The 27,558-nt window shown below is 31.3% G+C and overlaps 1 protein-coding gene and 1 non-coding gene across 2 annotated transcripts in view; one reads left to right on the top strand and one right to left on the bottom strand.

Moving 5' to 3' along the window:
* LOC118185067 (uncharacterized) overlaps positions 1-27,259 on the top strand; it is a 52,773-nt gene extending 25,514 nt beyond the window's left edge. Inside the window, exon 2 of the mRNA XM_035354859.2 lies at positions 23,938-27,259. Coding sequence (XP_035210750.1) covers positions 23,938-24,574 — 637 coding nt within the window. The 3' untranslated portion in view covers positions 24,575-27,259. The remainder of the gene's footprint in view (positions 1-23,937) is intronic.
* Positions 6,553-6,624, bottom strand: TRNAW-CCA (transfer RNA tryptophan (anticodon CCA)). Its single transcript has one exon. It is a non-coding gene; the product is annotated as a tRNA-Trp (tRNA).
* Positions 27,260-27,558: the final 299 nt, after the last annotated feature.

Genomic DNA, 27,558 nt, shown 5'->3' with positions numbered 1-27,558 from the left:
TAAAAGAGGCAAGTTCAAGGACAGATATGAAAATACTTTCCTTTAGACTTTTTTATTCCGTTTCTCGGAACTAAATCAAGAACTTCCCTCTTTCGTCAAATTCTTGTTTTTTAATAACTACCTTCTTAGGCAAATGCGCACCTATTTGAATAATAATGCCAGCTTTCACAAAAGGACAAGGTGATAAGCTTCATGTAAATGGTAATATACTCTTCACCTATCTCTAAAAGTAGACTGCGAGGAGGTATACACACATGAATGAACAACGCAATCATGATAGGGTAGAAAAAATATGAAGTTTTACAAATGCAACTGAAGGCGGAAACTGCAATTACAGCTGTCCATTTTGACTTCTCTTTTATTTCTAGCAATAGCTAACGCAAAATTGACGTCAAAAAGGTTACGTAAATATATTATTACAGCAAAATTGGCGCTTAATTTGATATAAGTTATACGAAAGACGAGACAAGTAATGTAACATAATTGACACAGAGCAGTTGTACGTGCCCTTTAAGTAAAATAATTAGCTTTGGCCAATGGAAATTGGTTTCGAAATTTAGATAGGATCTAAATATCGTAAAGAGTTTTTAACTGGATAGTTTCCTAGAAAGACGTATTTTTCTACATCTAATTTGAATTAATTTTATGTAAATATGTCTCGGTTGCTTGCGCAAATATTTACCTTCTTAGAAACATACATAATATCCTTAAAGCTTGCTGTCTATAAAACTATTTAATTGTCGGTAAAATTTCGATCAGAATTTTACCGGGGAATTTTCTAACTGAAAGATCTTCTTTCACGCACGTAGTTTAGCCAAAGAAATTAAAAAGCAGAGGATTCTATTTGGAGGTATGTATCCTATAGCATTCGAAATGTCTTATATTAATTACAATAACGGTGTGCAGTCGAATATTTTGTAAATTAAATATATGTTAAATTACATCACTTAGAAGCATTATTAAAATAAAGATTTAAATTACTAACATCACTTGGGCTGCTTATTAAAATAAGGATTTAAATTAATTAAGATATACGTTTATTGTTTTCATATAGCGCATTAATTTGAAAGATAAATTAAAAATCTTATATGACATCAAATGAGTGAAAATGGTAGTTTGGCAAGACGTGTGGAAGATTAATTAAAAATCTCACGTTTTAAGCAATTATAATACTTGCCAAGCTGCATGGATGTAGCACCGTAGCATGACGTAAAGCGATTCCTCAAAATTTGGGAAGACGTTTCTGAATCAAAATTTATGAAATTGTCGAGTCATTAAGATTTTTGAAGCAGGAGACGTGAAAAATGTGAAGTGCCCTCGCTGGCACTCGAACCCTAAATCTCTGAAATATGCGCTCAGTGTATTTAAGAATTCGAGGTATTTGTATCTCAAATACAAACCCAGTGTATTCGTGGTGTAACGGTAGTGACGAATTCTCATCGGGGACCACTGTAGAATCAGTAGGTTATTTTGAACAGATGATGTGAGAAATGTGCAATGCTCTCGCCAGGACTCGAATCTGGACCTCTCGAATACGCCTCGAGTGTGCTACAGTTACATCACGAAGACATGATGGAAGGAGGCAGAAATTCACATTGTAAAATTTCGGAGACAGAGAACTGGTATAGCATACCTCGAGTTTTGAGTCTAAATGTTTTGAATACGTGTGCTTCTACCACCTACCTTATTAGAGGACTTAAGAACAGAGAATTGTGAAATATCCTATTCATAAAAAACTTTATAGTTACAAACGCCTGTAACTTTCCCGGGCTTCGAAACCAGACTATTCGTGGCAATCTCGGCTGATAGACCAATCTGAGTTGTGAGGCAGCTCTGTTCTGTAATCTGTTCATCCACTTGTGATTCAAGCTATTTTCTGCTGCCAAATATTAGAACTGCTAGCACTTTCCTTATGCGTAAAATTTAAAATATAGAGAAACTGATGTGTTTAGTTGCACTAGAGTTGAGCGTAAAAGCATAAACTTTGCTTTCAATAAATTTTGCACAACATGTACTATTTTGTTCACGTTAAATTTAAGCAGCTGTTATTTGTAATTGCAATACAAGGAACGACTAGTCTTCCAGAACTGTAAAATAAAGCGGAAGTTGACTACTACTTCGCAACCAAGGATGTGGGTTCGACACCCGCGTCAAGACTGATTGCATGTGTCTGCCTTTCTCCCATTATTACAGGTTTCCTGTCCAGTCTACCTGATGCACCTATCCAGCATTCTCAGCGATAAAGTGGATAAATGACAAATGGGTTCGACCATTCAAAGACGAATACATTCAAGCAAAATATTTAAAATATCTTATGATGCCATTTGTCATTTGCGTTAAAATTATTTCAGCCATCTAAACTTTGGTTTATAATCTTCGATATTAAACATTAATGTGAAAATTGGGAGAGTAATTTTTATTTCTTTTTGGAAGAATGATGGGAAAAAAGGCCGTTATCGAGGACTTTGCCTCCATGACTTGGTGTAAAGAAGGTTAACGACAGCCGCAATACGAGAAACTGCATAATTACTGTGCATACGTAGGCGACGAATTAAACTCGGTGATTCATCACCCGCCTGACCCATTAGAAATAAGCTTTCGTCACTTGTTGTACCTTTCACCATCGTCATTCCATTGACGAGTTTGCAACAATCGGCTCGTTTCCTGGTTCGGATTACTAATCCGTTATTCAAAAATTCGTGCTGGACATTCATCCATAGCGCTGCTACGACTCTCGGAAACAAAGGTCCAAAAGGGGGGAGTGAAACTAAATCGAACATTATGATTTCTCTTCCTGGTCAGGGCCACAGTTTTAATGACAGTTATTTGTTCGAACGACTTCCCTGGCCTTCAACTGCAGCGGTCTAGATGGCCGTAGAGAGCAGAATTTCATTAAAAACAACGTTGGGAATGATGATTATCTTCTGAGAATGGCTTGCTGGTTGTGTTGGAATGAATGCGATGATACAAAAGGTTGAGGGTGGGCAGTAGTATTGTGTAGGCCCATGCCAGGCTGCCATTTTTTTCTTCTTTTGCTTTAATGTCGAAATTTCTTGTTTGTAGAGCTGTAAAATGTCCCGCCCGAAGTCAGTCCTACCTTTTCTTTGCTTGTCTTGCGTGCCTTTAATGATTAGGCGCATAGTTTACTTCATTCTTCTGTTTAATTTTTCTTGTAATGGTAGGCAAAATAAAGGGTTTGAGTGGTTAATTAAGAAGGTATTTAAATTACACTCAAAGGACACATTGTGTTTCGTTAGGGTTTTCTAAGTCAACCTGAGTTCGTCAGGGCGAAAAGGTATTAACATATTTGGATATTTCATGGTATGATATAAAGACCATATTTTGAAGTAGTATGACAAGGAAAACATGAAATCATTTCTTTGTTCTTAACGACTGCTATTTCTGTGTAGAACGTCTGATATTATTGTATGTTTAATTAGCATTCTTTTTGCGTTGTTGTGTTGCGACTTATCTCACTTGCCCGAGAATAACACCAGACCATGCCCACGAAATTCATCCTGTCAAGAAAGCAAGATTTCATCTGTCGTTGGCAACAGCCTTGAACACAATACAGGTGACAGTACGACTTTGCTTAGTTCCGCCACCAGTTTTGATGGAGAACACCCTGGGAGGGGAACGGGTCACGGGTCTCCTACCCCTCTTTTCCCTATCACCAACCTCTAGAGAGGACTTTTGGCTAACCCCGTATTTAGAGTACCTCCATGCCTCAGACATTATATATTTACAAGCATCCACGCCTTCTCCGGGATTCGAACCCGGGCCCTTCGGTACGGCAGTCAGCGTTGCTGACCACTATCCCGCTTGGACAGCTTTTCACTTTGCGTTAATATTTTAATAAGAATATATATTATTAATAAGTTAATATTTTAATAAGAATATATATTATTAATAATATTTTAATAAGAATAAAAGCTAAAAATATGTGGATTATGTAACGATATACGTGGTAAACAATTAGTAAAAGAAAAGAATACAGAGATAACAACGAAGAAATATAAATAAGAGAACTATAGAAAAAATAAATGAATCATAATAATTCTAGGTAAGTAAAATAAAATTAAAATTGAAAATAAGTATTATTGAAATTTTAATCAGTTTAGAAATCAGAGCTGTTGTCACGAAATACCCTGCTGTCCTTACAGTGTTACCAATATTAAATCCGAAGTGCAAAGAAACGTGTAGGTTTTATGCACAAAAATATTATTTGAAAAATTTATCTGTACCCATTTACTCTTTCACAAATTTGTATCAAGAAGTACGTTTACCTTTGAACATTATCTAGCAATCTTAATTTTTAACAAAAATATAGTAATTTGTTAAGCAATACTATTTTCACAAATGTATTATAATATTAATGAGAATACCAAAGGAAAAATATTTCATTTTTGTTTTTCATTAAGGTATTTATAATTTTTTCTTTTCTTTAACACAAGTTTTTTTTAAAATCTGGAATGAATGTAGACCGTAAATAAAAATGACTTATCTTCAAAATTCTACCAAATATTCAATTTTCATGCAATTTATCTAGTTATAATAGTTTAAATATCCTATTTAATCGGCTTATAATAGTTTAAATATCCTATTTAATTGGCTTAAAGGTGCCGATGATCAAGTTTTTAAAACTTTTATTAGTCCAAAGGGATTTGAATCCCGAAGGACTATTAGTTTCGTTTTGGCATTTTGCGTCGGACTCATAAATGTCGGTTCACTTTTCAAACTGTTGCCACAAAATGTTAGAGTCCTGCATTATATTTGAAGAAATTAAATAATGAAAAATCTGCATAAATGTATGTATATTTCTCGTATTGTGATAAAACAACGGTACATAGAGTCATCGAATTTTGAATAACGTAATCCTCCAACGAATATGAGCATGTGGAAGACCAAATTTGAAATTTGAAATTTGTTTTATGATCGATTTCCTATTTTTTAAAACTTTGACGAATTTTTGATTAACAAACTCAAGGATTTCAAAGCGAGCAATGGCAACGTTGTGCAGAAAAAACATTTTTATCTCCAGCACGTGAGTCTCTGTATCGGAAATTCTAAAGATATGCTCGTTTTAAAACAATTTTGCGATATTGCTGTTGCACTGGATCTTATGGTTTAAGTGCGAGGAACATGATATTTAATAAAGAAAGGTAACACACAAAATGTTAAAAAAACGCCCCTTTGGACGTAATTTAAAATCTGAAACATTTCAGATTTTTTTTTTTAGTTATTTATTTGAAAACACAGATTCCCCGTGCAACACAAATGTACAACATGGGGTACAGAAGTAAGTTAATTTTAGTAAGTAAAGTTAACGCCCTGTTTTGGACGTAATTTAAAATCTGAAATCTTTCAGACTTCTTTTTTTCCCTTTTTTTTTCTTAGTCGAAAGGGGCAATTTGCCCAAAAGGACTATTAATTTCGTTTTGGCATTTTGCTCTGATTCACGCTCAAATTTGGAATTTGTTTCATTATCGATTTCATATTTTGTAACACTTTAACAAATTTTTGATTAACAAACTCAACGATTTCAAAGCGAGCAACGCTGTACAAAAAAAAAAAAAAAAAAAAAAAAAAAAACCCTCCAGCGTGGGAGACTGTGTATCGGAATTTCTAAAGATATGCTCATTTTAAATTTATTTTGCGATATTGCTGTCGAATTGAATTTTATGGTCTAAGAGTGAAGAAGGTAATATTTAATAAATAAAGGTAACACACAAACATTAATAAAACGACCCTTTGGGCATAATATAAAATCGAAAAAGCTTTCAGATTTAATTTATTTATTGCTTTTTTTTAATAAATTAAGGCTCTTTGTGCTAAGATAAAGAAAGATACGGGGGGGGGGTCAGACTAAATGTTCTTTTTATTTTAAGCAGAATTTTAAATTTCAAATTTAATAGCTATACAGATAATCTGACCTTTAATAATTAAAAATTATGCTTAAAAATTTACCTGGAAATATGATAAGATATTCATGCATATTTAACTTTCAAGTTTGGAAAACAATACTTGTTCATAAATTTTTAATTTAAATAAATATAAAAATTTTAAACTGTCATGATTTGATATTTTGGTTAACTGTATTCCTGATTTTCTATAAAAAATAGAAATTTAGGAAACTTTTTAAAGATTTGTGGAAATATAAAATTATAGCTTTTGCAATAGCATTTTAACTTTATTTATATTAAATATCATTTAATGAAGAAATACTAAGAAGAAAGGAATTGTTCTAATACTTCCAGCAGCTAATTTCAAGGTACAATATTGCAATATTACAAATACAATATTGCAATACAAATAGAACGTTGTTAATACTTATTAATCAGCAAGTGAGAAGCAGCGTTACAGCATTGATTTATATTTTTATTATACAAGGCAAGTTTATCTCTCTCGTAAAAAATTTTAACTCAGGTATTGCTCATTTTGCTGAAACTGTTGTGTAGGTTCATATCACATAAAACTCGCTTCTTGCAAAATATCGGTTTTATGATGATGCGAAGGTCATAACACCAATGAAAAAGCAAAAAGAATCACCTATGACCCGGACGTGATTTGAACACGCAACCTTCTGATCTGGAGTCAGACGCGCTACCGTTGCGCCACCGGGCCACGGAAGATACACTCTAATTATTCTTCAGTACCCCAAGTATCGATTTTTAATTAAATTTGCTTACGTAAGTTTATTTAAACATTATTTTTAATGAATCTAGCTTAATATTTCTAATTTTTCTGTAAGCAGAAGACTTAAATTTTGAGTATTACGTTCTTCTTATATTGAATTCTTTTTCTATGAACTTCACTTTATCGGGTGGATTTCAACATAGTGTTAGGGCGCCATCTAGCGGAATATTTAGTTACTAAAATGTGAAGGTTTCTACCGAAAACTATACAGAAATGATTTGTTTATAAAAAGCAAAAATGCTTTTTACAAATAAAACAAATTTCTGCTATTACTTTCTTACATTTTAAGGAAATTTCATTATCGTTGATAAATTTATCTCGATATTTATTCCACGTTTAGTTTTAATAAGCATTTAGTAACAGAGAAAGAGAGAAAGTAAACACCACTTTTACCAAACAATTGTATCCGTCTATTAAATTTAACTCAAAATTAAATTTTCATTTTAAAATTTTAATGTTTTATTTTTTATTTATAGCATTAGATATCACGCCAAGTTACAGAAAAAATTATAGTGTCAATGTATTAATTACAAAATTAATGAAATTGTGAAAGATTTTGTTTAAAATATTTCATATATTTTTTGAAAAACAAATTTTGAGAAATCTGAAAGCCATCAGATTTTACATTATGCACAAAGGGACTTTTTTAACGATCTTTTGTTACCTTTACTTATTAAATATCATGTTCTTTGCACTTAAAGCGCAATATTATTTGTTGTTTGACTTCTAAATTAATACTTGTTCAGCGTGTTATTTTATCTTAATTATCTTAATCATAAAATTCAGTTCAACAGCAATATCGCAAAATAATTTCAAAATGAGCATATCTTTAGAATTCCCGATACGATACATATATATATATCCCCCCCCCCCTCGTAGTGTTGTCATTCTTCGCTTTAAATCGTTAAGTTTCTTAATCAAAAATTTCTTTAATGTCTAACAAAATATGAAACAGATAATAAAACAAATTCCAAATTAGGGCTTCCAGATGCTCATATATTCGCTGGAAGATTACGTTATTCAAAATTTGATGTACTGTTGTTGATCACAATGCGAGAAACATGCATATATTTATGTAGATTCTTCATTATTTAATTTCTTTAAATATAATACAGGGCTGTAATAGTGGGTGGCAACAGTTTGAAAAGTGATTTAACGCAGAAAGTGAATCGACACAAAATGCCAAAACGAAATTAATAGCCCTTCTGGGCTAACGCCCTTTGGCTTAAAAAGATAACGCCTTCGGGCTAAAAAGATGACATTAATAAACTGCTTTGTTTATTATACTGCTGATATTAATGAGGAATGTTTTCATGGAATGTTTCATGAATGTTTTTGCTGTTTATAGAAAATTAGATGTTACCAAATTAAACTGTATTGTCTTATAATACTAATTTCTTATGATAAGATATTACCGAATTAAACTTTATTTTCTATTTGTTTAAACTTTATTTTCTATTTGTTTAAACTTTATTTTCTGTTTGTTTAAACTTTATTTTCTTAAACAAACTTTATTTTCTTTATCATTTACAACTTTCATTCTCCTTAACTGAATTCTCTTTTAAAAACTTAAAGAACCTAATCTTGATCTATGATAAGTCAAGATCTTCAGAAGTAATTTTGTCATTTTTATTTACTAATACATTTATATACTATTACATCACTGACAATTTTTATGAGAAATTACTCGATTTTATTTATTTTAACATTTCATTTTGTATTAAAATAATTTTCATTATTAATATGCAGAAAATTTTCTGTTTTGCTCTGTTAAATATATTATACGGATATTTACGGGTATCCACGATGGTTTTTACATTCAATTAACCTAAAATCTAATTAACATGAATTTCTTCCTTCACGCCTCGAAGAGTTATTATTGTTTTCACTTTGCTATAAAATCATGTTCACAATAAATACACGTTGTTGTCACAATGAAATTTTGTAGTAACATATAAATTACGAGATCGGTTAGTCATTGTAGGCTCACTCGCGGCCGAGAAGTCGCTGAACACTGGTAGTTGCGCTGGATTCCAGGCAAACGGGCTGGCTGCATGGGCGTTTTCGTGGATTTCCTCGTGTGTAACGTGTATACGAGCCAGTTCCTTTTAGAAAGTTCTCCACGAAGGCAGATAACCCTGTGTGCTTTGCGGTAATTAAATAAACCAAACCAAATCCGTTAGTCAATGTCGGTTAAGCTGGAGCATAGCTAAATATTTTAGATGTGAAACCTGAAAGACTTCGCTAAACTAAGAAATTTCAATTCAAAAACTAAGAACTTCGCACTTAAAGAAACTTTAACACATAGATCCAAGTAAGATTTCAGTAATAATAATAATAATAATAATAATAATAATAATAATAATAATAATAATAATAATAATAAAACACCTTGTCGCAAATTTGGAAAGCAACGAAAAATCCTATGCAGAGTTCAATGACATTTGAGCAGGATTTCGGATACCAGTTTTCAGAGGCTTTTCCGCTCGGCAACTGGTGGGCGCATTAATTTCAGAATATTTTTGATTACAGATTTATTTTTTTGGTGATTTTTAAATTGCAAATATCATTTTGGCGACCACAAGTAGCCGAGCGATAAAGTCATTTAAATACTCGTAGCTCAACCTGAGTTGAAAGCTCGACGACCGGGCTGGCTGCAGGTAAGTTTCGAGTGTTTTTTTCATGCGCGAGGAAGATACAAGACAATTTTCTTCAAAGCGTCCTCCACGAGGCCATCCTTTCCCTCACTGGATGCATTACTGTACATCGCCCATAATCCAAATTAAAGCGCATGCTTATTAATTTATTTAGCAGTTTGAAATAGGAAAATAAACTATGAATATTAGGCTAAAATTAAAAAAAAAATTTTTTTTTCTAAAAAATAATGCGTAGGGTAATATCATGTATTCAAAATTCTCCAAGTATGCAGTTTATGGGGGAAAAAATTGCAGACTTAATGAAAGTCTTATATAAATGAATTTAAGTCTTTTGTTCCAAAATTCCAGTGTTTTCTTTTCCTGTTTTTAAAAATTTATTAGTTTAGCAAGGTCTATTTATGTTTATCATCTCCATTATGCGTTCTTGTTAATCACTTGCGGCTGCAAATTCTCTTAAATTTTTCAATCTGATAAAGTTTGAGTTTAAATTTTTAAAAAATAAAATTTATTGCTTTATTTTCACACGATTTTATTGAGCTTGGGATCTTTGTTTGCCTTAAATTTTGAGACGGATCTTGACTCTTTATTAAAAAGCTAATTTTCGTTATATTTATTTATTAAAATTTGAAATGATAATACACTGTTGTATTTTTTTTTTTTTTTATTCAAATTCAGTGTTGATTTTTTTCTCATATATCTTAATTAAAATAATTGTGTCAGAAATCTGGTGTTTACTAGTGGATAAATAAGTAAACAATCGTTTGAAAGAATTTCGGAATCTTTAAAACAATTTAGAGAAACTTGATGGTTTTTAAAATAACCGATTGTTTTTCTCTAGTTAAGTTTGCGTTCGCACATGTTTAAATTAAAGTTTTAATCCGTTGTTGTTAGCACCCGCAAGTTTAAATGTAATGAGATCGTATTTTCAAATGATGTAGAAATTTAAATGAATAATGTTGATTTACATTAGTAATGTAATCTTAAAGTATCAATAAAATCGGAAGACCTTGGAAGAAAGTGACATTACGTATTTTCCTATTACGCTAATTAGAAGAAATTTATTTATTATTTAATTCTATTTCTTTCTTCATTACTTATATTCCTTTTCTGGTTTAAAAGGGCATGAAATTACTTGAATTTGTTCTGAACTAAATGCGCTACAAAGCTGAGAAAAAAAGGTCTGAAAGGTTTTAGATTTCAGTGTCGTCCAAAAGGGTTTGTTAAGGTTTTTTATGCTCTTGCTGAGATCGCGGTTAACCAATCTGCTGTTATACTCCTTCTAATCCCCCTTTTTGTTGTCTTTTTAGCTTTATTATTAAGCATAATTATCTTCGCACTTACGCCATATACAATTCAACAACAAAATTACAAAATTTTAAAAGCAGCATAACAGTATACGTTTAGAATTTTCTATGCAGCGTTAAAAGTTCGCATAGAATTTCTGTTTTTTTATTGTGTTTTTGTTGTGTTTAGTTTATTTATTAAATATCATGTTGTTGCGCTTACGCCACCTAAAATTTTACTGAACAACAAAATCATAAAATATTTAAAAACAGCATACCATTAGAACCTCTGATAGACACTCTCGCACACTGGAGATAAAAATATTTTTTCCGTACAGTGTTGCCACTGCTCGCTTTGAAATGGTTGAGTTTTTAATTAAAAATTCGTTAAAGGTTTCCAAAATATGAAACAGATAATAAAACAAATTCGAAATTTAAAATTCAGGCTTCCAAGTGCCCAGGTTGGAGTTTTATTTAGTTCTGTTGGAGTTTATGTTATTTAAAATTTGTTGGCTCTAAGTAGCGTTTATTTCTTCACTATGTGAGAAATATGCATATATTCATGCAGATTTTTTATTTTTTAAATTTCTTTAAATATGGGATACTATTTGGTGGCAACAATTTGAAAAGTGATACCCCGTTTATAACGATTCAATGCAAAATGCTGTTTTAAGACTAATATCTCTTTCGTTACTAACCTACCTTTCGGGCTAAAAAATATTAAGGGCAGTAAGTAATTAAATATTAAAGGCATTATGAAAATAACAAAAAATAAAGTTTAGCTACCCAAAGGAAAATATATTAGAACATTAAAAATTTTTTAAAAAAGAGTAGAAGCCATTGAATAAATGGGGTGTATACATGATATATGAATTGCTACCTCTATTAGTTTAAATTTCTCCTGGCCACTTTTTAAAATCTTTTTTTTAGCAGATTCACGATTTTATTTCTGGTCATAAGTGACCCCGGATTTTATAATAATTCAAAAAAAAGTTAATGCATATAATTTAAATTATATAATTTGGAAATGCTTTAGTAGGTGTCTCGTTTAAAGTTATCGAATATATTTAAAGTTTATTGCTCTTTCTGTAACTAACGGAAGTTATATGACTACATTTTGTATGAATAAAACACATCAGTTCATATTGCTGTTCTTTCAGTTATAACTTTTACTCTTCTTTCAGCCTTTTTACTCTTCTTTCAGTTATAAGGATTAATTTTGCTTTAATTTACCTTTGAACCGTGTAACCTTAAATAAATATAGCTTTGACGGCAACCGTAGTCAAGGTAATACTTATTTAACCCCTAAAAGCCAATTCGTGACTTGCAATCTACTTTTATTTCCACGATGGGCAATTTTTATTTTCAATTTTATTTTAGTTAATTTTTTTTATTTATTTTCTTCTTTCTTTCTTTCTCTCTGTTTTTTTTTTTTTTTTTTTTTTTTTTTTTTCCCTCTGGATCACTCTTTATGTATATGCAGTGGTTCACATTTGTTTTCGGGCACTTGCATTTTTGAAATTCATTTGCATACATTTCGTACTAAACATTAAACCATAGACTTTTTATTTTTTTTAATACATCATTTTTTCTTTATATCAAACCTTGCCTGTTGGAAAATAAATGTATTAAAATAGTCTTCGCAATAAAATAATTTTTCGAAAAGTGTTAATCAGTAACTTCAATGATAATTTGGACACTCCAAAATTTTGCTGAAATGTTTTGGTAGATAATATTTCTTGTCATGATTTCTTGTTTTAACTGAAGATATACCACAAGAATTATCGTCTGCATTTGGAATTTATTGTTTAGCAATATATCCGTATCTGGAAGAAACATGGCAAGACGCTACAAATTAACAACCAATTCTGTTATAAATCTAAAAATTCGTGTTTTTAAAGAGGTTAAATGTATTCCAAATACCCCAAAAACTCCTTGATGTGAAGCATTCGACCATCTTTGATGTTATAAAACGATGCAAATTGCGTGGAACCGATCAAAATGCATTGATGTCTAGACCACATTCCAAGCTCAAACAAAGGAATTTTAGATTTATTTTATGAAAAGTCAAACAAGAGCCAAAAATTAGTCATGTGGTGTCTATATCAGATTTCTAATGCATGTCTCATAAGAAATTTAAGTATATTTTCTTTAAAAATTATTATTTTCCCCCAGAGCATTGTAGTTCAATCAATAGAAATAATTACTAGTAACTGCAAAATATTCGCCCCTTTGGACCTGATTTCAAATAAAATGCTTAAAGCATTTCAAAAATCATCTCATTTTTCTAGCATCAAATTATTCCGCGCATTATCGTTAGTTCAATCATCATAAATAGGTAATGTGATAGGCAATAAGAGTTATCTGTTGAAGAAAATAACAAAAATCGGAAATGACGTGTTTGTTTTTATATGTTGTTACTTATTTTTTGTATATCTATTACTAGCCACTTCCGCGATCATCAGCCCAAAAGAGTTACTATTAAAAATAATAATAATAATAATAATAATAAATAAAAAATAAAAAATATAACGAAATCTGAAAGGTTTCAGATTTTAAATACGTCCGAAGGAGCTTTTTTTAACCTTTATTTATTAAATACCATGTTTTTCGGCAACACAAAGACGCATGGAAAATGAAAATGTCTTATTTCGGGGAAATGCAGCATATTTCTCTTAAATTTCTGAGTTTTATGATTAAATTTGAAACATAAATCTATTGAAAAGTGGCAACACTTTCTTTTTTCTTTTGTTTTCCAAATCGACGAGTTTTCTGATTAAATTAGAAACATTAGTATCTTAAGTATTGCCGAGTGGCAACACGTTGCTTTCAAATCGTCGTGTTTATTAATCAAAATGTCATTACTTTCTCACAAAATATGAAATAAATAAGAAAATAAATTCGAAACTCAAAATTAAAGCATCGAGGTGCACATGTTCAGGCTAAGTTGAATTACTAGTATTAAGCTTTAGGTGCCGCTATTTTTTCCACAGCATGAGGAACGTACCTACGTGCAGATTCTTCGTTATTTAATATTAAAGATATTTAGTTAATATGATTTTCGTTTAACATTAGCGGAAGTTTAATATAAAATGAGGCAGGTTTTATTAAAAATTTTGAGAGAAACTCACAGGGGCTTCTTTGCTTCGAAGAATAATAATATTCTGATATAATATATATTATTGATATATATTTCTGATATTATAATACTATATTTTGATATTATAATATTATTCTGCTTACCTTAAATACTTCCTAATTTATCCACATATGGTGATTTAGATAATGATTTTAGTTCTAGTTGAAAGGCTTTATTTCATCTTTCATTATTATACTTTTTTTTATTTCTCTACTACCTGATCTATTTGATAAATTGCACTAGAAGTGCGCTTGATGGTTTTTTTTTTTTTTTTTTTTTTTGTTTTCTTTGCCTTGTACGAAGTAAAGGAAGTACTGTAATTGCGAAAAATTTCGGGTATCATATTTTAACGAAAATATTCATTTTGACCGCTTTCGAATCGATTTGAACGATTTTTTTTCCTTGCGTGACATCTGTACGTAAGGACAGAATAAAGGACTCTCTTTCCCATAAAAAAATATAAAACTGATTTAAAATGAATTCAGAGGAGATTTTTCTCGTGACGTCTACGTATTTAAGATATCTATATATCTCCGTATAACCTAAAAACGAATAGCCATAGAATGTTGAAATTTTGCCATATGGGACTACTATAACTATGCTAGTTGTGTATCTACCTTTTTTGTTGCAATCTGCTGTACCAAACACATATATATTTATACCCACTATGTTACTTGTCTCGGTGAAATCTTTTTTTTTTATTCTTATATGTTGGTAAATTGTGTATTTTTTCTTCAAAAGTGATAGAATTACGTTGTTCCTGTGTTGCAGTTAAGGATTTTACGGCTTTAGTTAAGCTGTAGGTGTAAATTTAACTACAGTTTAAAAGTGTAAGTTGCGCAAGGCCTAATGTGACGGCTATTTGTTTACATTTGAAAATCTTAGTGAATTAAATCAGTTGGTGCACTATCTTCAGTGTCTTTTTGCCGTATGGGGGGCGAAAGTTAGCTTTAAATTCTGAGCATCGAAAATGTTGTCTTCTTGTAGGCCAAACTGATTATTTCGGCGTAGAAACACAAAATTTAATTGAACAGTATTCAACTACTTTTAACTACGTTTGGTGTTCTGTATTTTACAATTTTAAGAATGTTTAAAGTTTTTATGTATTTTTGTTCTTCCGCGAAGAATTGATTGATTGAGAAATATATTAATAATTAAGTTTAAATGAAGTGCAGCAAAAAATGTGTATAATTCAATAGGCGGTACAAGGAAATCGTGTAGTGTCGACATCAGATTTTTTTTTTTTTTGCTTAATATTTGTCACTCTTACACTGGCAGCAACAGAAGAATCAGGTTTGACTTATTTAAACGTGATGATATTTTTACCAAAGGCTATCTCTTAGGCTAAAGAAAATGCGTTTCATTTCAGAAAAGAAGTTTTTATTTAAAAAAAAAGAAAGATTAGTGTAAACAATTGCCGAATAACAACAACAACAACAACAAAACAAAAAAAAAAAAAAAAAAAGAATCCTGTAAAGTTTACTTTCTTTACTCGACTCAATTTTTTTTACTGGACTCAATCCTGTACAGTTTACTCTCTTTACTCGACAATTGCTAATATAATATCTAAAACCACATGGCTTTCACTTAGATAATCTTGAGAAATTTAACAAGAAAACAGTCAGCTTATCCAGGATAATATAGATCATTAATATATTCATAAACAATGGTAAATGGTAGGTTGGGTACTTATGGCTGAAGGATTAAGAAAGATCTATTGTTAAGCAACAAGCTTTACTATGGCTTTCGGAGCAAATCTCTACCAATGTAGTTGTTTTCAGAGCTAATCTTACTGTATTATGATGCTATAATTTCTTCTTCGTGTAATATTGTATAAAAAAAAAGGCTATATTGGAATAAAACAGGTTTAAAATCGTGCATATGCATATTCTGACATTATATTTTCTAACCGTATAAAGTGCAACTTATGGACATTGAACCTAGAAAGCGTACTAATTTTTTAATTTTACTGCAATGTGTAGGCCAGGAGCTCTCAAGCTTTTTAAATTTCATACCACATAAATAAGAATTAAAATATATGTACAATTATGCACCAATATAGGCAGTGATTGTAGTCCCCCCCCCGATATATGAACTTCCAGCAGTTTGTGCGCTCAACCAATAGAAATTAAATTTCAGATATTGTCATTTGAAGGTATACGATCCAGATTGTGATAATTTAAAACAATAGAGCTCTCACGGTTACGATTATAGTGGGAAAATTTTGAAATTTTCGTATGGCAAGATCCACTTTTTTCCTGTTCAAATTCACAATTTTATTTAAAATCAAATAAGAATAGAAGGTGGCATACTATATGCTTACAAGTCGTCCAACCACTCTTGGCGAGATAACTTAAATACAGTAAGTCAAGTGTAAAATTTAAATTCAAATAACCTGTTACCTGAACGCTACGCTAAACAGTTAAAGTGAAGTCGGCTCAAAACTTAACCGGCTTTGGTATTCAGTATGTCAATTCTAATGTAAGGGCAAATCTTATCTTATTTAACAACCTAGTAAAGAGGCCTCGAGAGGCAGAACACGCTCTATCTTACATTCTAAAAAAACCTCCCTTTAAAGTATACGGGAACTAAATTTGCATTCTGGCGGGAAAACGGAAGGAAGAAGTAAAGATTCAAAACATAAAATAACTGGTTAATTAACATAAAGCAACCTTATAAACGTAAATAAAAAAAATGTGGTATAAAATGGCAGCAGTTCTCAGAACTGCCAGTTCGATTTTCCAAACTGCTTGTATATTAAATAATACAGTAAAACAAATAAAACAGACGAAAGTCTGACGGCAAATATGAGATGAAAATACGAAAACTAGGCTGTGTATGTTTCTAGCGTCAAAAAAATAATGTACTTGGCAAAATAGCAGTAAATAAGAAAAAAAAAAAAGCTATAAATTATTTTTATTTTGAATAAAATCATAATGTTTCATGTTTCGACACAAAACTGCAAATGAAATTTGTATACATATATTGTAATAAGTTTTATTATAATTTAATTTATAATGAATTTTTTCCTAGTTTTCTAGTTTTTTCAGCAAAAAATTCCATTTTAATTTGGAAACAGTTACATATGATACAATAAAAGAAGAGTTAAATGGTTAGATTGTTTAGAAATCAATGACTACTTTAAGAAGAGAACTAATATTTACTTAAATGTAATGCGATTGTGATTCAGAATTTTTTTGTTTCGTCAATTTTAGAAAGGAAGTAAATTAAATTTTATCTTCAAACATATTTATAATTTCGTGCAGAAAGTTTTGATTAAAAACCCATTTTTTAGTTTATTTAAAAAGCGTTTTTCTAACAAACAAAATTAATAATTTTATTGATGACGCCACTGTTTTAACGCAGTCCTCTAATGGTGACCTGCGAATGTAAGAAAAGTAATTAATCTACGACATCAGCTGGTCTAAGAACATTTATTATCAGAAAACAGGCAAAAAAGAATTTTCATTGCTAAGGTGAAAAAGTCGCGGAAGTAAAAATATCCCCCCCCCCCATTTGCGAGCGTTGATGAATATGCTAACGACAAGAGAATAGTAATGAAATTATCGTAAATAGCTTTTTAGGTGCTAGAAACAAGTGCGAATTTTCGAATAGTTCTTAAACCTTGACACTATGCATATTTAAACTGATGATCCTTTTCGCTTAATGATGAATAATTTGCAGTCTCTGTATGATTAAATAACTTTTTTTCATCTTGGTGCAAAGCTAAGTTAAATTTTCTTGGAAGAAATTCTTTGTTATTTTATGCCTTCTGTATGACTCGTTGTTTACGTTATGGTTGCAGTTGATGTTCATTTTTTACAGGATTGGAAATCTCTTATTCGGAACCATTTACCCGCTATTGCGTACATAATGAAATGATGTGATAAATAGTTATTACCACTGATTACAAAAACAATTTAGATTCCTTTCATCACCCAATAAAGTGGTATGTTTGAACATAATGACAATAATGATGGAGAAGAGTATGCCTCTGGATTACTTTCATTGGTGCTGCAATACAGGAGGCGCCGCCTAATTACATTTGTCCACGGCTGTTTCTATAACGTTAATCGAACGATAACACTAAGCGGTAAGGAAAAAACATACCTCAAAATAGCAATGGAATTTAACTGATTTAATATAAATATAACGAAGAATATATGCATAGGTACTTTCACAGAATTTTTATTAGGAAAGTGCAAAAGTGTGGTTATGAACAGTTTCCTACTTTTGCCATCAGCTGCCGAGTGGTAAAATCGCTGAATACTGCTGGTTCCGACCGAGGTTCAATTCCAGGCGAGCGGACTGGCTGCATGTGCGTTTTCGTGTTTTTCCCCATGTGTAATGTGCATTCGAGTCAGTTTCCCTAAGAAAGTCCACCACGAAGGCAACCCTTCCCTTAGGCTACATAGCCGTAGTGTGTTTTGCCATAATCAACTAAACCAACAAAACCAAACCTAATTTTAGAGCAAGTCCAAATTTTAATTAGGAAACTCCATTCGAACATTCATTCGATTTCCTTCGGAATTCACTTTGGAACAATTTCCTAATTTTAATTAAGAAAATAAAAAAGTATTGAAGAGTTGTTCATAACATTTCGGGAAATTTTTTGACCAATACTGTAGCCCTAATTTTAATACTTGGAGGAAATCCTTATTTGAAGAAAGTATGAAAATGTAAAATTTAAAATTAGGCTGAAAGCAACCGTAGTTTAGCGTAGACGTTTTCAAGGATTTTTTTTTTTTTAAGGAAAAAAAATTATGCAGAAATGTTTTTGCTCTTGAAGAAGAGGAACATGTATCAAATTGCCCTCAAAATCGATGGAGTTATTCAAAATCTGCGTCAAATTTCTTCTTCTTTTTTTTTTTTTGGCCTAATTTTAAATAGTTGACTTAACTATTTTGCAGCATTTCTCGATTAATTGGCGCTTTTTGTAACCTAGTTTATCTTTTATTTGGCTAACTCACTTCAGTTTAAAAAATTTATTCTGTAATATTTGGATGATTCTAACGGAATTGTTGATCATAATAAGCGGCGCGTTTTCCATATTTCAATACACAAACGGGAGGGAGGACTTCACCTATTCAATATCAATATGCGAATAATAACATTAACCGCGATCACATAAGACTGCGTCCAATGTATTAAGGCATTGTTTCTCATTAATAGTTTGTAACGTTAAATTTAATCATCTCTTAGCAATTCCTTGTTTATTTCGTACGACTTATCATCTGCGCAGTTAATTCTAAGTCTAAAGATTAAGATAAGAAGTAAGACTTAGCTAAAGGTTTATTAATACTACGTCTCTGAAGGTCCAACTAAAATCTGAAACAATTTATCCACTGCTACTTGCTAGGTTACAGAAATACCAATATTTAAATACTGTTGTGTTCTTCGGGTTCGTGGGTTTGGAGTGACTGACGACAACATTTGATGAAGAATCAAAACACAATTTGTTCGCCAGTATTACACAGGAGAGTTCCAAGTACATGTTTACAGTCGTTGAAAAAAACTACGATAAACACGCTGAAACAATCATTAACACAGCCTTCAGGCTACATCGCTGAAGACAGCTTCACGGCAAAGCACTAAAGTACAGCTTCTAACTCGGTTCAGTCGCTCTCAAGCTAATCTCTGATTTCAACATACTCTTGACACTCATCACGATAAACTCCTACTCCGCATACAGGCAGCGTATATATATTTGACCTGCCTTGGAGAATATTGTGGGAAAAAACGGTAACATATCGTTCTAGGATGTCCTCGCTCCGTCTACGGCATAGCACCAATTTTGTGGCCAAATGGGAGATTTCGAGCCAAATCTGGGGATCCTTCCTTTCCTTGCCATTTTCTGGCAACCCTAAACCTGCTTTGCGGGAAAGCTATCATATCGCAGCTGGGCATTTCGTAACAATATATACAACAAAATAAATGGTTTCAGAGGCAGCTATTCGCAATTTCTAAACGTAAGCAGGGTTGGTAAGAAATTTCTGGACCGCCCGCAAGTTGGGAGATTGGGGTCCTCCTAACGTAACGTCTTTTAAAATTATGCATTCTGTGTCATGATCAGACTGTTTCATAATTTATTATCAATAATCTTATTATTTAGATTTAATGCATGCAAGATTTTGAAAATCTTAAGTATAAAAATATTGTTTCAGTGAAAAGTTCAGCCTATTTTTATTCACATTTATTTACGCATGACGATGGCCCTTTCAAGCTCAGGGGTGGATGCTGCGGGATGCTTAAACGAGCCCTGAGTGTAAGCCCTCGCAAATGTAAGCGGGTACTCACCAAAACCTGAGATTGACATATAATTGTGTTGTTTGCGAAATAAACTGTTTTGTTGGTGTGTTGCCAAAATTCTCGCCCTAAAGTTACATAGTCACTCGCTAGCTAAATTCCACCGAATTCGCATTCTAGTGAGGCTAATGGAACGGATAGAAATTATTTGAGAGAATTAACATAAAATTTACGTGTTATTTATAATAAACAGTTTCTCTGTTTGAAACTTCGGTCTGTACTCCATTGTACAGTGGCTAATTAGTGATGAATTTACACAGACTTAAAATGTAATATTACTGCTTAAATTTAAAATTAAGCAAACCTTTGCTTTAGAAACAAGATAATTTTTTGATAGGATAATAAAATGTGAATAATTTGCAAAGTAGTTTGTTTCTGAAGAAATTAGATCGATTTGCTTGCCTTATTAAAAGAACTGAAACTTCTGATCGAAAATTAGGGCTAAATAAAATCGAATTTTGCTAAAACATCAGTCTGGCTTAGTCTTTCGGACATCTCTTGGAAATTTTTGAACTTTAACGTATGTACAGTAGAGCCCGTACACTCGATCTAATGTGGACTGAGAGAGTGACAAATTACCGAAAATACCGAGTTTTACGTAAAGGGGTGTTTTTCTTTTTATGTTAACCATATGAGCGCAGTGAAGAGCGATAGCGTTGCTCTTGTGTTGCCAAAATTGTGCTTGTCTTGTGTTATGTCAAAAATGTGGCGAAGCACTATCTTGATTGTCTTGTGTTATGCCAAAAATGCGTAGAAGTGCGATCGCTCTGCTGTTTATTACTATAATTTTCACATTTACTGACAGCAGTTGTATTCATATCAGTTGCGGTTTTAATTAATATCATTCAACTGAGGTTTTTAATAAGATAAAAATTAATCTCTTACCCATGATGCTCTACTATAGTGGCTCATCTTTTGAATTGAACGATAGTTTTCATATGTTGTATTTCACACTTTTTTTTTTTTTTTTTTTGATTTACCACGTGTTAGACAAAAGCAAAAAGTAATATGTAAAAGTTCGATAAGTATTCCATTATTTTCAAATGTATATACATATATATAACTATGCATTTTATTCTGCACTTTTAGCATATATATATAAGACTTTTAGCATATATATATAAGAAAATTCTTTAGCCTTCAAATGGTTAACACTATTTTACTGATACATTACATTAGTAAAACGTTTAGCATAATACAAGGTACAGAGAAGTACAACTTAACCTAAAATACTTATTTTATAGCCAGTTGCATTTTTTTCCCCTTGCAAGAATTTTTGAAAGCAGCATTCAAAAATTCAGACCAAACTCATCGTAGTTGTAAATTTGTTCCTTCTTTTCAAAAAATCTAGGGAAATTTCCCTCGAATTTATTAAGATATACCCAGTCAGTGCAGAGTTTTCATCGCAGTGTTTTAACTGGCTGATGCCTTAGTGCTTCTTTCTCTTGTCGAGACAGCCAATACTAGCAGTAAATCCCGATTTTCCTTCTTGAAATTCTTCATAGAGTTTGAGAATTTGATCTTACAAAGTGAGTCCAGAAACTGGGTGTTGCTTTTCGTTTTGCTGGCTCTCTCTCTGTATATATATATAAAAGGAGGGGGGGGAGGAGAAAATCTGAAAAGTGTTTCAGATTTTAAATTACTTCCAAAGGGGCAATTTTAACATCTTGTGTGTTACCTTTATTTATTAAGTATCATGTTCTTCGCACTTAAACCATAAAATTCATCGCAAAATAATTTTAAATTGAGCATATGTTTAGAATTTACGAACACATTTCACGCACTGGAGATAAAAATGTTTTTTCTGTGCAACGTTGCCATTGCTTGCTTTGAAATCCTTGAATTTGTTAATCAAAAATTCGTTAAAGTTTTACAAAATATGAAATAGATAATAGAACAAAGTCAAAATTTAAAATTTGGGCTTTCAGATGCCCATATTCGCATTAAGATTACGTCATTCAAAATTGAATGGCTCTAGGTACCGTTGTTTGATCACAATGCGAGAAACATATATATATTTATGCAAATTCTTCATTATTTAATTTCTTCAAATATAATACAAGGTGATAATACTTAATGGCAACAGTTTGAAAAGCGAAACGGACATACAGAGTGATTCGACACAAAATCGCAAAACGTAAACAGTAGTCCCTCAGGGAAAGCCCCTTTGGACTATAAACACCTTCCCTCAATTTCTTGTGTTTTTCACCATAATTTCCCTTTCATTTAAACTATTAGCATATAGGTATATTAATTAATAAGATTACGTGTTCCGGATACCTCTCGTTGACTTCCTCACGCATTCCTTTTTGGGAAAGAGTCGCGGGCTTTCAAAACTCAGAGATACAATCCATAGGTTCGAGTATTTTGTGCCCCAGAGCCTAGACCGTCAGAGTACGGATCTCAGCCAGTACAAGAAACGGCCCAGGGAGGTCTTATGAGTGTATGCTCTTTTCACATAGCAAGACGCTATTTAAGATCACTTCTTTTTTTTCCATCTTAATATAGTAGTTCATACAGCACCTCAATCCATGGCAATTGGTACTTTTCCCTTTATCCAGTGTTCTTTAAGGTATCTGCTTTCATTTCCACTGTCATGTTAGTTTATTTTCTTCTCTTCTTCTTCCACATTTTCATTTGCATAGACAACAAAACGCGAGACTTGTAAGCCCTGATGTAAACTCAGAAACTGTGCCGAAAATGAAAGTTTAGCTTACAATAGTATATAGGTAAAAACATTCTGGTAAACCTACTAATGACAGACAATAGAAAGAAATTTGAGGGTTAACTTACAGCGGACATCTAACTTTCTTCCACCACTTCGTTACTGAGACGAGAAATAGGGTAAATTTGAATTTCCATGAAAAGGAGAAACTCTGTTACCAAATTCGTTAGAATTTTCCAGAATTAATGTCACTAAGGGACAAAATTTGCAAAAATAAAACATCGTAAGAAACCTTTGAACGAAATTAAAGTAACATGAAGACATTTATATTCATAAATATGTACTGCAGTTACAAAAATACTGTAATTAAAATTTATCTGTACTATTTGCACCGTATAGGTAATTTTGTGTACTATTTGCACCGTATATCTGTACTATTTGCAGAGTATATGTTTAGAAACTATTACAATCTAGCTGATAATATTCATTTATATTGTTTCAAAGATAATGTTCAATGTTCTGTTTGACGAAAACAAATACTTCAGCGATTAAAATAAAAAGAAAAAATGTGATATTCAAATTATACGGATATTAAGTAATCGAGAGTCAAGTTTGTAGGATTCTGTTATATTATGTACTTATTAAAAATTAAAAAAATTAAATTTAGGAAGCACGTGAAACATTAGGAGGGCAAATTACATAGATTTTACATGCAATTAAGAAAGCTATTACTATTTAAAACTAATAAAATTGTTAACAAAGGTTCTTATTTTCACTTAAATTGATTTTTCTTGAAGATTAAATGCAATAAACCAATTAACTTAATTGGATTTAATCTGTCAGCGTCTGCCGGCGGAGTCAATTTTGGACAGTTTTCAGGATCGTGAACTCCCAAATCAGTGGACAGGAGCGAAGTCAACACTCAATTCCCTCTGTTACTTTCTTTTTTTCCCCTTTTTTCCCCTTAAAGTTTGTATTAACTACTGACCTTTGTATCTGATACTTTTAACAACTCTGAAAATAAATTTGTATAATCTAGTCGAAGATTAGTAAGCTTTTCTTCAAAAAACGCTTTACAAATTTCGGTACAAATTTTTTATTTCTAAGTGTGGTCTCTAATTTTAGGGAAAATGTATAACGTATCAAGTTAAAAATAGTTGTAATAAAAGTAACAGCTCGATTTCTTTTCAGGAACATTCCACTCGTCACCTGCAGTTGGATATTGTTGCAGCTTTATTTGGTGCATGCAACTCTTCCCCTACTTCCCATTCCCACAGACGTCCACGAAAATAAACCCAGGCTCTTTCGCATTTATTCCAAGCCACCAGAACCGGATGCAGAGAAACATGTAGGACCCGATATTATGGGGCATGTGGGCAATGTCCTTAAAGGTGGATCCATAGGATTTGTATATGAAACAAGGCCTCTGGAAAAGATTGGTGGCCTTTTCAGACCGGTGACAAAATGGTTTGGCAAGAAAGAGCTTACACCGGTAGAGCCCGACGAACCTTTTCCTGAAAAGATTCCTGAAAAGAAAGAAGATTCGTGGGAATCCGAAGAGGAAGAGAAATTCTGGGAGCCTGAAGATCCGAAGAAACCTGTACCTGAAGGACCTAGTTGGGAAGACATTGGCGAAACACTGGATCACACAACCGTTCCGATTGAGGAGATCATACAGCCTAGGATTAAGCCCAGATCAAGGCCAAAGAGGTTTATTGAATCTAAGATATATCATGTTCCTCTTCTTTTTCGATCGAACGCCAAACCTTACCAGGTGAAAATCAGAAGTCAAAACGATTTTGATGATTTAAAGAAGAGTTCTAAGTAAATCTGACAATTATAACACTAAATTGATTAACTTTTGTCATTCATTTTCAGATACGAACTATAGCCAGTTGATGTAATCAAAATTACAAATTTATTTAAGAAAGCCTTCACGAAAATAACAGAAACTACTTTTTTTTATTGTAAGATTGAATTTTCTGAAAATTGAAAAAGTATAATTCAGGCAATTTAACTAAAAGCCTAAATTATATTTTTTCAATCATAAATTTCTAGATTTAAACTAGAATATTCTACTTACAAACCTAAACATGTACGAAATATTACAAAACCACATACGTTTTAAGATGTTTAATACAGCTCTTAGAAAAAGAAAAAACATTCCTTTCATTTATTTTTCGACAGAAAAAATGAAATAGAACGAAGTAAATGGAAGGAGTAGTAAACGTTTTGAAAATGTACTGGAGATATTTATGTCAAAATTCTTTTATGTTAAGAAACACTACATTGAGATATACAGTTGAATATATCTTCAAACGGTTTAATTATGCTAGAGGAATACTTTAGATGGCTTTTTTTATTAAAGACGATGTACACAATTAATATTGTTCTTTTTTATTATCTTGCGAGAAATTCATACAATTGCATTGTGATGTGCCATTAAGGGCTATTTCTTATCTAAAATACTAATATTAAATATTTAATATTTGGAAATTTTAATTTAAATAAGCATTTGGTATAAGATGGCTTTGTTTTTAAAATATTGATTTTCTATATTATTTAAACTAATTAAACTCTGGCTTCAGTTGAATACCTATTACTATATACTGTAAATTAATGTCCAGTGAATTCATTGAACTACCTGACTGACACAAATTGTATAGCAATTAAAGCATTACAGTTAAAAAAAGTCAATGTTGTCAAAAGAGTTGTCAACATAACTTTTCAAGTTTTAACGCTGGTATCAAAAACTCTGAGATAAGTTTCATAACTTAGTAATACAGTTTCAGAAAATACGCTGTACATTTTAAATGTTTGATGCTCGCAAATGCATTTATTCAAAACAATGTGATTCACTAAAATACCAAATACAAATCAACTGAAAAGAAGCTAGATATAAGAAAATAAATTTAACCATTTCTGGGAAGTCCAATCACAAATTTTAAATGAAACCAGCGGGCTGCGGCCAAAGCAAAATTTGTATGCACACCTGAAATGAAAACGTATAAACCATTTTAATATGAATGTGATCAATTCATTCTTTTCAAGCAACAACCAATTCGTAAATAACATTTTAGCTGCAAAACCAGGAAACAAAATGTTTTGACACGTCAGGTATGCGTATGACGTCATGATTTAAATTTAATGTAATATAACAACTTTTTCTCTCTATCACCAAAGCGAACATTCCGGAAGGTATCAGATTGCGGTTAATTATTATTATGAAAAACTTGTATAATTATTAATTAAATTATTTATTTCTCTAGAAGGAAAAATAATTCCGGAATAAATTTTCTGTAATCTTGCCATTTTAATATTTTCTAACTTCAGAATTTCCTTCAGCCTATTAGAAATAGGTGCATTATATAAGTTTTCCTAGTATCAAAGAAGACAGACACATCTTCTCTTGTGAAAACCAGATGCTGCGTTTAATAAGCATCTCAATATATAGGATTAAATAAAAAGAAAAGACAATGTTTTGTAATTGACAGCCGTGTTTATATTTTTATTTTTATACAGCTGAGGCAGATTTCAAAACTGCTGCTTTCTCATACAGCCATTTTGTCACCTTCATATTAGCGTTTAATTTATTTTAATTTTGCGCCTTCCCCATTTTTCACCTGAGGTAATTTTGTTTTTCCTTCAAATGCTCATTTGATTTTCCTAAGGTTCTCGGATTTCATTTTTCACTTAATACTGCCTAAGTACATCTTCGAAACCAATAACTGCAGAAAATGTTATACCTTGCCTAGACAAAGCTTTGTTGAAACTGATTATTTCATTTCATTAATTATTTTTTTTATATTCAGTTTTTACAATTTATGTATAAAAGTCATATTTAGCTTCGTAGTAATCTAATTTATTAATTTTATTATACTTATTTAAGAATGATTCCATTTGTACGTAATAAAGTGTAAAACTTTTATGATATTTTAAGCAGAATTAAAAATGAAATTTTTGTTTAAAATTTTCTGTTGTATGGAAATACCCAAATCAAAATAGTATTAAAAGTAATTTCTATACCAAGTTGCTGTTCATTTGATATATTATTGATTATATTTACGAATTGGGAAAGAACTTTAATTATCTGTCATTTATTTTGTGAATTCCATCTACAAAACTACAAATATGAAAGCAATATTATAGTTTATAATTCTTTTAACGAAATGCATTTGTTTGGAAAAATATTGGCTTCTACTTATGTGTGTAGCATTTAAGCAGTAGAGATGAAATGTTCTATTTAAAAATTTATTTCCATTATTTTTTAATTTATGGAATTTTCGTCTAGCTGATCAATTCACGACATTTATTTTTATTCTTCACTTGAATAATCATCCTGATGTGTACTTATGTATATATATATAGCAAGGGTTATGCTATTTTCTCTTTTATTGTTAAATATTTAACATTAATTTGGTAAGATAAATGGAAAGAGAATGCATCTAAAGGAAACAGTTTACTTTGATATTTTTGATATGATTGTTCCATTAAATAAAACTTTATCTAAAAATGTGTCTCTGATTCATGATAGATATTTTACGTTCATTCATAATATAATTTTAACCTGAAAGTGGTTTTCAAGTTCCGTGTGGGAAATTTGAAGCACTTTTTTTTTTTTTTTTTTGGTTAATGCCAAAAGGTTTGCAATTTATTTTACAAACTGTTTAGCAAACATGTCTTTTTTGATATTATACAAGCGCAATGGTGACTATCAAAGAAAGGGGAATAATTTAAGTCATTTATGTCTGTATTTTTTGGCTATACCTTTTACTTTTGGCTATACTCTATCGAAATCGTGATAATTGAAAT

The sequence above is a fragment of the Stegodyphus dumicola genome, chromosome 8 (assembly GCF_044657685.1).
Source record: "Stegodyphus dumicola isolate Sdum_Otavi_A_Nest chromosome 8, ASM4465768v1".
In the NCBI taxonomy this organism is placed as follows: Eukaryota; Metazoa; Arthropoda; class Arachnida; order Araneae; family Eresidae; genus Stegodyphus; species Stegodyphus dumicola.
This window is presented reverse-complemented; position numbering and strand designations above follow the sequence as displayed.